This window comes from Podarcis tiliguerta (assembly GCF_965153285.1).
Source record: "Podarcis tiliguerta genome assembly, chromosome: 4".
In the NCBI taxonomy this organism is placed as follows: Eukaryota; Metazoa; Chordata; class Lepidosauria; order Squamata; family Lacertidae; genus Podarcis; species Podarcis tiliguerta.
Genome location: NC_139537.1, coordinates 3252929 through 3263461, shown reverse-complemented (window position 1 = coordinate 3263461; position 10533 = coordinate 3252929). Strand labels below are relative to the sequence as shown.

The following is a 10533-nucleotide window of genomic DNA, read 5'->3' as shown; positions in this document are numbered from 1 at the left end:
AGAAAACTCACCTGATCAATTTAATAAATAATAATAATAATACATTTATACTCTGCCCATGTGGCTGGGTTTCCCCAGCCACTCTGGGCGGCTTCCAATCAAACACTAAAACACAATAACCTATTAAACATTAAAAGCTTCCAGCCAAGAGCCTCACCCCCCAAAAGGATATCTGGGCATTGGCATAGCTGAAGGGGGGGGCAGCTGCCCCCCTAAATGCATAGAGAATCTGAGAGAGGGCTGAGCTTGAGGGACTCGGCTTGGCAAGGGTTAAAGGGAACCGAGCTGCCTTCCTAGAGAGGCCAGGAAGCAAGGGGGGGCAGGTCCTCCAGCTCCAAGGCCCCTCCCTCCCCAGTCCTTACCTTGCTTTGGTGTCTCTCCTGCAAGGGCCGATTCGCTGCCCCCTCCTGGGATCTGGTGAGTCTCCCCCCCCCCAGAGGGTGCAGTGGGGAGACGGGGGGGGGTCCCAAGGCTGCAGCAGGGGAGGGTGCCTGGGGGGCCTGATTTGCTCCTGCAGGGGGGGGGACCCCAAGTCAGGGAGGAGAGGGTCCTGCCAGGGAGGGGCCAGGTCTGCCACGCTCTCCTTCCTGCAGATCAGAGGATCCCAAACTCAGTTGGCCCTCCGCCCCCCCCCCTTTCAGAAAAAATCTCCCTTCTTCAAACAAAGGAGTCCCTGGGAGTTTAACTCTGTGAGACATCGCTCAGCCTCATTGCACAAACAGAGGAAACATCTGCAAATGGTTTTCCAAAGCTGGACGAGGAGGTGGACTAGCCCCCCCCCCCCGAAAAAAGGTGGGAGAGGAAGGCCAGGGATAAAGAGAGGGATCCCAGCCCAGAGTCTGGCTGCTGCATTGGGGACCAGTTTCCCAGTGTCTCCCAGGGCAGCTCCTCACGGAGGCCACTGCAGCAATCCCCTCGCACCCAGAGCAGGGCATCCCAGGACCACATCCTCTCTGGCCCAAAGGGATTGTTGCTGGAAATGGGCGCTGCTACTCACTGAGCCTCCAGGGACCTTGGCATCAATGGCTGTGTGTGTGTGTTAAGCCATCTAATAGAATAATCATAATAAATTGCCAGCCTAAATTTCAAGGGAGGTGTATTTGGCCCTGCCCATACCTGGCCCTCAGAGCAAAGAAAAAGGGACCCCACCCCAGGAGTCTGTCCTGAGAGCGACAGAGAGTCCAAGTGCAAGAAAAGGAGACAGAAGCAGGGGAGTGGGTGTAGGTGTGGGGGGCAACAACTGAGGACCCCCACTAGAACCAAGCATCCATTTTTCACAAGATAGAAACGACTCCTTTGTCAGTAGGTTCTGACGTCATGAATTGACTGGAAGGATGGAGAAACCAGGTTGATTCATCTCTCAGAAATCCCTTCAGTTGCCTCCACATTTTGCATTGCTAGAAGGCTAGAGACTTGTTTCTTTTCTTTCAAAAATATAGCTCATGATCTGGGATGTGGTGCAGTCATGCTTGCTCAGGGAACCATCCCCCCCGCCCCCAGTCCTACAAATTCTGTAATAGAACAATGTATTTGCTTTGTAGGATTTGCTAGAGCTTCTCATTTAGACGGGCAGAACTTGGCAGAAGACCAAAGGGTTCCTTCCGATCTCTCAGAGGCTTCCTGAGAGCACAGATGGGTGAGCGAGACTCAGCTGGCCCTGGAACAGAAAGAGGCCATGCCATCCAAACTGGGAGCAGTGGGGGATTCTGGGAAAATTCTGTGCAGAAGATCCTGGGTGAGGAGGACACCCTCCGCTCAGAGGTGCAGAGCCAGCAGGTGAGGCAGTTCTGCTGCCAGGAGGCCAAAGGACCCCGAGAGGTTTGCAGCCGACTCTACCACCTTTGCCATCAGTGGCTGAAGCCAGAAAGGCACACAAAAGCTGAGATGCTGGACCTGGTGATCTTGGAGCAGTTCCTGGCTGTCCTTCCCCTGGAGATGGAGAGTTGGGTGAGGGACTGTGGAGCGGAGACCAGTTCCCAGGCGGTGGCCCTGGCCGAAGGATTCCTCCTGAGTCAGGCAGAGGAGAGAAAGCAGGTGAGAGAGACTTTCCTCTGGATACTCCCAAGGGGCTCCAAACAGGACAGAGAACATCCCATAATAGTCTGCTGATGGCCCATCCTTTTTCTGGGAAGGCATCCATGGAATGAGATCTCACACCCTTCAAGTCTTTGTCATTCTCTTTCTAGTATTTCTCCCCATTCTATGTTTTGAATCCTTGTTTCTTTTTTCAGGGAAAGTATCTCTTTGCAGAAATGGACCTGGATTCCTGTGAGGCAGAGAGGCCTCCGTTGGACACCAGAGAGAGGCCACTGGGTAAGGAGGAAGGTGGTTTTTCTCCGTTTGGTCTCATTCTGTTGGTTTCCCTGCTCATCTGAGGGTTCTTTTCATCTTGTTTTGGGGGGAGACAGTTGGGAAGAAGGGTCCAGAAGAGGGGAGATGTATTTCTGCACAACTAACATAGGAAATGGGCACAAACATCTAAATGCTCTCAGCAGGTAAGTCCTTCTCAAAGGCCCATCTGTAGTTTGAGATGCCCTGTTTCACCTGTGAGAGAAGCAGGCACTCCTGGCGTCCTGCTTACCTTTTTTCTCTTGCAGGTGGCAGAAGGATGCCGGCAAGACCTCCTGATCCGCCTTTTCATGAGGGCAGAAGGGAAGCAGCGGCTGTGGAACCAGATCAGGTCAGGGGAAGCTGCCTTGTGGGGACAGAGGCCGAGGGATGGAGCAATGTCGTGGACTGGTTGGGCACAGAGGAATGGTGGGAGGAAGCAGCCGGGGAAGCAGGAAGGGAAGATGGCTCAGAGACCAAGGAGTGGTGGTGGAACAAGGAAGAGCGGTCAGAGGGGCAGGAGGGAGAAGCCTGTGAAGAGGAGGTATCAGAAGCTGAAGGGGAAACAGGGCTTAGTGAGCTGAGAGACTGTGTGGCAGAATGCAGTGCAGAATCAGAGGCAGAAGAGGAAGCAGGCAAATGGGAGAGGAAGGTCGAGAGGCAGAGGTGAGTCAGAAGAAGGAGGAGCCAGCGGTGGCTCCCTCTCCTTTTGCCGGAAGCCACCCTCCCTGCTTGTCTCTCAGAGCCAGGAGACCCCCTGCAATGCAGGAATCTCTGCTAGATCATCCAAGACAGATGGCCATTCAAAATAGGCTTATTTTATTTCTAGACTAATCACTGTATGGTAAAATTCTTTTCTAAGCAATGGACAAATGAGAACAAATAGTGGCCTGAAAACACAAGGTGGAGTACCACCTATTTGCACAAAGACAAATACCCATAATTGAAACACAGAATAAAATAAGCACACATAATTAAAATGTGCAGCAAAGCAATCCTATTGAAACAACACCGCAATTTACAGGAAGGAAACAACAGAGCATTGTGGAGCAGATCATATTTCTGCTGTCTCAGAGGAGGACATTTCCCTTTTTCTTTTAGGGTCCAGTGTGCTTTGAAGATGTCGCTGTTTGGTTCACGGACGAGGAGTGGGCGTTGCTGGATCCTGACCAGAGAGCTCTGCATAAGGACGTCATGGAGGCGAATCGTGGGATCCTGGCCTCTCTTGGTAAGGCTCCCTGTGGGATCGTCATATCTGCCCGGAAATTCCAAAAATACCTCTATGTGACCAACCTCATATATTTTCACAGAGCTCAATAGTGGCCCCTATAACACCTGGGAACCTAACACCCCCACAATAAAAAGTAACTTAGTTTTTTCTTTGAACAATCTTCCTCAAATTATTCCCTTTTCTACCACGATTGGGCTGGTCTCAACTGCCCAGGCCATCTTAAATGTCAGCTTCAGAATTGTTAGGAAAGATAAGTAGCTTCAGGTTTTCTGTTTTTGTTTTTGCTCCTGTCAATCTTGGGTTGACCCAAAGAGACGACTGACATTGGAGATGGAGGGGATGCCATGACTGGGCCAAACAAAATCCATCCCAGAGAAGACCTAGACTTATTGAATTTCAGGTAGAAGTAGCAGTGATGATGATGATGATGATGATCATGATACAGTGGTACCTCAGGTTACAAACTTTCCAGAACAGGACTATTCTTAAATCAAGGTACCACTGTAGTAATAATAATAATTTATATTTATACCCTACCCATCTGGCTGCATTCCCCCAGCCACTCTGGGCAGCTCCCAACACACATATAAAAATGATACATAAATAATAATAATCTGATCCCATATAAAAAAAAACATTAACTTTAAAATGAACAACTTCTGCTAGTGGCCAAAATTGTGGAAACCTTTTTGAAAAGTGTATTTCTGAGGTTTGATGGCTCATAACACCACTTTTGTGTGGAGTAATACCATAAAATTATATAGCAATGGAAAGATAATTTAATGAAGGATGTAATGCAATGACTTTTATGAAGGAGTATTTATTAGAACAGCAGTCATAAAGAAAAAACGTGAAACCTTTGGTAAACATTGGTAACCTTTAGTTTAATTACGGCCTTACAATGCCTTCCCATGAAGTGAACCAAGCTTTTAGTTCTGCAGCTGTAATAATGTGAAACCAAAACTGAATTATTGCCTCTGTTAATTGGGCTTTATTGCTGGGTTGCTTCTGACTAACAAGTTTCTTTAGTCGGCTCCAAAGTTTTCTGATTGGGTTAAAGTGTGGGCTATTCCCAGGACATTCCAGCAGTGAAATATCATTATCTTGAAAGCACCTTTTGCACACAGCAGCAACATGACATGGAGCTGAATCCTGCTGAAATAATAAATAAAAATATATAAATATATATAACAACAACAACATAGAGCTGAATCCTGTTGAAAATATATAAATGTTTCGGTATCTGGGAAAAGATCACCTGCGGAACACTTCAGTTTGGGCTCACGTATTTTGTTTATGCATTTTTCCGCATTTATATTCCCATTAATGACGCAAATTCTGCCCACACCTTTTGCTGCCATAGAACCCCAGATCATCACACTGTCTGGGTGTTTCACGGTCGGTGTAATGCAAGTAGGATGTAAATCTTCTCTGATTCTTCTCCTCTTATCCGATTAAAGAAACTCACGTATTTCATGCTATCACTACCAAGAAAGGTAGTGTCCTTTTTTATTTATACAGCAAGAAAAAAGAAAAAAAACCACAAATACCAAATTACACACAAATTACAAAAATAACCATAGAGACATAATTTTCTTAGCAAACAATAAAACATCTATTGGTCTTAACACTAAAGACCCAACCTCCCGTCTATTCCATATTTCAAATTCATATTACTTATTGCCAATACACACTTTTATCATAATTAAACTTATTCTCAATAAATCTAATTTCTTATATCTACCTTGCAACTATTACTGAAGTTCCTCGAATGCTGCAACAGAATTGAGACTACTATATTTATTTTTCAGATATTCTTTGAAAACCTCCCATTTTGAAACAAATTCCTATTTTGATTTATTCTTTATATTTACTGATAAACCATCTAATTCGGCATATTCTGTCAGCTTTTGGATCCAATCTTGTATAGAGGAGATTTCATTACTCTTCCATTTTGCTGCGATCAAAACTCTTGCTGCCGTCGTCGCATATAAAAAGATACCCTTTCCCTTTTGTGTTATTCCCAGGAGGTAGGCCTCTGGTTTTTTATTGAAAGAGATCTTTAGAATTTTGTGCAGTTCTGCATGTATAGGTAAAGGTAAAGGTACCCCTGCCCGTATGGGCCAGTCTTGACAGACTCTAGGGTTGTGCGCCCATCTCACTCAAGAAGCCGGGGGCCGGAATCACTTCCGTGTCACGTGGCCAGCGTGACATCGCTGCTCTGGCGAGCCAGAGCCGCACACGGAAACGCTGTTTACCTTCCCGCTAGTAAGCGGTCCCTATTTACCTACTTGCACCCGGGAGTGCTTTCGAACTGCTAGGTTGGCAGGCGCTGGGACCGAAAAAGGGAGCGCACCCGCCGTGGGGATTCGAACCGCCGACCTTTCGATTGGCAAGCCCTAGGTGCTGAGGCTTTTACCCACAGCGCCACCCGCGTCCCTTCTGCATGTATACTCTCCGAGAATACCTGTATTTTCCTACATATCCACCACATATGGTAGAATGTTCCTGAGTCTTCGCATCTCCAACAATTACTTGATACATTTTTATACATTTTTGAAAGCTTCCATGGTGTTAGATACCATCGATGTTGCATTTTTTGAAAGTTCTCTTTAATCGTGTAACAATTTGTGAATTTCCAATTGATCTTCCATAAATTTTCCCAGTGGGCCATGGTTATTGAGTGGCCAAAATCCTGGGACCACCTCACCATTGCCACTGTTACCTCCTCCTTCTTGAGTGTCCAGTCAAGGAGAAGTCGGTAAGTTTTGGAAAGAGTTTTTCTTTTAGAATTTACAAGATCAGATTCGAATCGGGAAATTTCTCTTGAGAACCCCATTTGTTTGTCAGATTTAAATTTTTCAAATAACTGATGGTATTGGAACCAGTCTGAAATGTGGTCTCTTATTTCCTCAAAGTTTTTTAATTTTATTTGGTTATCTTCATTTTTTAGAAGTATTTTACATGTTGGCCAGGTTTCCTGAGTATTTTTCCGTTTTACTGCTATGGCTTCTATTGGAGAAGTCTACCACGGGACTTTAGGCTACATCAGGTCTTTATATTTTTCCCATACAGCAAAGACTGACTTTCTTATTATATTGTTGGTAAAAATTTTATGAATTTTCGCTTTTCCATATATCAGGTTGGTGTGCCATCCCCAATGATTGTCAAAACCTTCCAGGTTCAGGAGGTCCGGGTCCTGCAACGTGCACCAATCTTTTAGCCAGGTGAAACAGGCTGCCTCGTAGTAAAGTTTTAGGTCGGGTAGGGAAAAGCCTCCTTTCTCTTTTATGTCTATTAAGATCAGGTGTTTAATCCTAGGTTTCTTCCCTTCCCACAGGAATTTGGAAATTTCTCTTTGCCATATCTTGAGACAACCTTTCAAGTAAGGTAGTGTCCCATTGTTCCGCTGTCCAGTTAACATGGGTTTAATCTTTTCAAGCTTTGCTTGAGAGATAACAATGGCTTTTTCCTTAGAATTCTAACATTTAGACCAGTCCTTGCACTCAACTTCCTATTACATTGCGCCATGTCATCTTGTATACACCCAGATGAATTTCTTCTGTCATGTAGGCACAGTCTCTCCACTCGTCCATCGTCACTTTTGTAGTGACTGAGTCTCCTTATACCTCTTCAAAAATATAGAAAGGTCAACTTTGGTTAAGTTTTCCCCAATCTCTCTTCTAATTTCTTCATAACTGTAGCCTTGTGCACTTAATAGTACAATCTTAAATCGCTTTCTGGTGACCAGTCAACTCTTTGTGCCATTTCTATAATTTTATTATGTTTTACACCCTCACTAAATGAAAGAACACAAAAAACCAACCAACTTGATAGCAATCACATAACACACTGACAAAAGTCAACCAAAGCAAGTTGTGCTTTCTTTTTCTGGTTATTTGGCCATAACATTTGATAGAATACGAGTAATTGAACAAACTTTGTTGGATTGCAATCTTGATTGCATTGTTGATCGAATTATCTTTCCACTGATATATAATTTTATGACATTACTCCAAATGAAGTGGTGTTATAAGCCATCAAAACTCTGAAATACACTTTTTTCCAAAAGTCTTTCACAATTTTGACCACTTCTTTATATAAACAAAGCAACATTCAACAACGCATCAGAATCTCATAATAAATATGTTGGTTAATGACAAAAAATACAGGTAATGAACACACACCCAACTCCCTTCAGTTCTTCTCCATTTGTTCCTGAGGCTCTAATCCCTTTTTGTCTCCATTGCAGATTGTGATGAAATGGAAATTGAGAACAAAGGTGAACACGAAAAAATCCCCAGAGAGGAGAAGCCACACAAAAATTTGGAGTGTGGAGAAAGCTGCAGTCAGGGCTCCCATTCCACTTCCCATCAACAAAATCTCATTGGAAAGAAACTCTATCAGTGCATGGAATGTGGAAAGAGCTTCAGTCAGAGCTCCTCTCTCACTTACCATCAAAGAATTCATACAGGGGAGAAACCCTATCAGTGCTTGGAATGTGGAAAAAGGTTCAGTCGAAACTCCCATCTCACTCGCCATCAGAGAATTCATACAGGGGAGAAACCCTATCAGTGTGTGGAATGTGGAAAGAGCTTCACTGATAGCTACAGTTTCACTAGGCACCAGAGATTTCATACAGGGGAGAAACCCTATCAGTGTGTGGAATGTGGAAAGAGCTTCATTGATAGCTCCTCTCTCACTTCCCATCAAAGAATTCATACAGGGGAGAAACCCTATCAGTGTGTGGAATGTGGAAAGAGCTTCAGTCAGAGCTCCTATCTCACTTCCCATCAAAGAATTCATACAGGGGAGAAACCCTATCAGTGTGTGGAATGTGGAAAGAGCTTCAGTCAGAGCTCCTCTCTCACTTACCATCAAAGAATTCATACAGGGGAGAAACCCTATCAGTGTGTGGAATGTGGAAAGAGCTTCACTCAGAGCTCCTGTTTCACTAGGCATCAGAGACTTCATACAGGGGAGAAACCCTACCAGTGTGTGGAATGTGGACAGAGCTTCACTCATAGCTCCTCTCTCACTTCCCATCAAAGAATTCATACAGGGGAAAAACCCTATCAGTGCGTAGAATGTGGAAAGAGCTTCACTAATAGCTCCCATCTCACTTCCCATCAGAGAATTCATACAGGGGAGAAACCCTATCAGTGCGTAGAATGTGGAAAGAGCTTCACTAAGAGCTCCCATCTCACTTCCCATCAGAGAATTCATACAGGGGAGAAACCCTATCAGTGCGTGGAATGTGGGAAGAGTTTCACTGATAGCTCCCATCTCACTTCCCATCAAAGAATTCATAAAGGGGAAAAACCCTATCAGTGCGTAGAATGTGGAAAGAGCTTCAGGAAGAGCTCCGATCTCACTTCCCATCAAAGAATTCATACAGGGGAAAAACCCTATCAGTGCGTAGAATGTGGAAAGAGCTTCAGTCATAGCTCCTCTCTCACTTCCCATCAAAGAATTCATACAGGGGAGAAACCCTATCAGTGCGTAGAATGTGGAAAGAGCTTCACGAATAGCTCCCATCTCACTTCCCATCAGAGAATTCATACAGGGGTGAAACCCTATCAGTGCGTGGAATGTGGGAAGAGTTTCAGGAAGAGCTCCTCTTTCACTTCCCACCAAAGAATCCATACAAAGGTCGGAAAACCCATTATACAGCTTTAGGAGCCAGGCAAATCCGTACCTTTTTAACCAGGCCTTTTTCTTATTGACATCTAAGGCTATTTTAACATGTGATATTTTGTGTTTTTATGTTGTGTTTTTATGTTCTAGCATCCTGAGACTTGTGAGTGTAGGGAATACAGCCACTCTTAAATTCCTAGGGGTCTTTGCCCCCCCCTAAAATATTTGAGGAGGCCAACCCCCCAGGTTTTATTTGTGTTTTTTTCAAATGCAACCTTTTATTCTTCCACAACTTGCCATACAATTTCGCTTTCAGTTTGCCCTTTTAATAAATTTTAAAAAACCGCACAAAGGTCATGAGAAAAAGAAAATACAAGAAAATACAAATGTGGACAGGTCCCATATTTGCGGGCCAAACGTAAAAGTTGCTTTAAAGGAGGCTTCCAAAACCTGGGTCCCCAGCAGCTCCTGGGAGGATAGTTTCCATCATCCCTCCCCATTGGTCTTCCTAGCTAGGGATGATTGGAGTTGTAGTCCAAAACCAGCTGGAGATCCAAGTTTGCTTTAAAGGGAAAGTAGACTGGCCCTTTGACACCCTCTGCTGGCCAAAAGCACTGCCCCAGAATCTGAACCACCCCCAGCACTGCTAATTGGAATTAATCGAGCGCAAAACTGAAGTTTGATCGGCGCTTCAACCTCAAGGGAGCTTCTAGGTGTTTTCTGCTCCACCTAGAGTACCCACAGAATTGTGGCTTCTACTGGCAACACACATATAAGAAAACAAATGAAAGACCAACACAAGGGGCAGGGAAAAATCTGGAGAGGGCCATACCAAATGGACATCCGGTGTGAAGAGGTCACTTTCCCCACTGCCGAACAATGCCACAGGTAGAGGAGATGGAATGCTAGAAATGTTCTCCGGGGCAAGGGGAGCTGCTGGGAAATTGAACTACAGGCTCAAAATATTACTTTTTAAAAAAGTCGCTGCCATTATAGGCATTGCCATTCAAATGGTGTGCATGCATCATGTGATCGATAGTGCAAGGCAGGCCTTACCTGGGCCTCCATCAATATTTTATTCAAGTCGGCATCACTGGGTCGCGTGGTATGCAAATTAAATAAAGACATGAATCTCCTTCCTTTGCACATATTCCAGCTTGTCTATATCCTCATTTATCCTTTTTAAAATTTGTTTGCCCTCCATTTGAAGATTTTACATTCTAAACATACAGAATGAAAGCATGGCTTTCTCAAAAACAAGGCTAGCCAGAGAAATCTCTCCTTTTCTTTTCTTTTTTTGGATGGAGTTACGAACTTTGTTGATCAGTGGACTGCTG

The 10533-nt window shown here is 44.6% G+C and overlaps 1 protein-coding gene across 1 annotated transcript; it reads left to right on the top strand.

Annotated features, from left to right (window-relative positions):
* Positions 1-342: 342 nt before the first annotated feature.
* Positions 343-9662, top strand: LOC310675569 (uncharacterized protein). The gene is made up of 6 exons (XM_083436440.1): positions 343-417; positions 1542-2034; positions 2232-2313; positions 2598-2680; positions 3430-3556; positions 7812-9662. Exons 2-6 carry the CDS (start codon positions 1633-1635, stop codon positions 9236-9238), a joined length of 2121 nt encoding a protein of 706 aa, XP_083292566.1. The 5' UTR covers positions 343-417; positions 1542-1632; the 3' UTR covers positions 9239-9662.
* Positions 9663-10533: the final 871 nt, after the last annotated feature.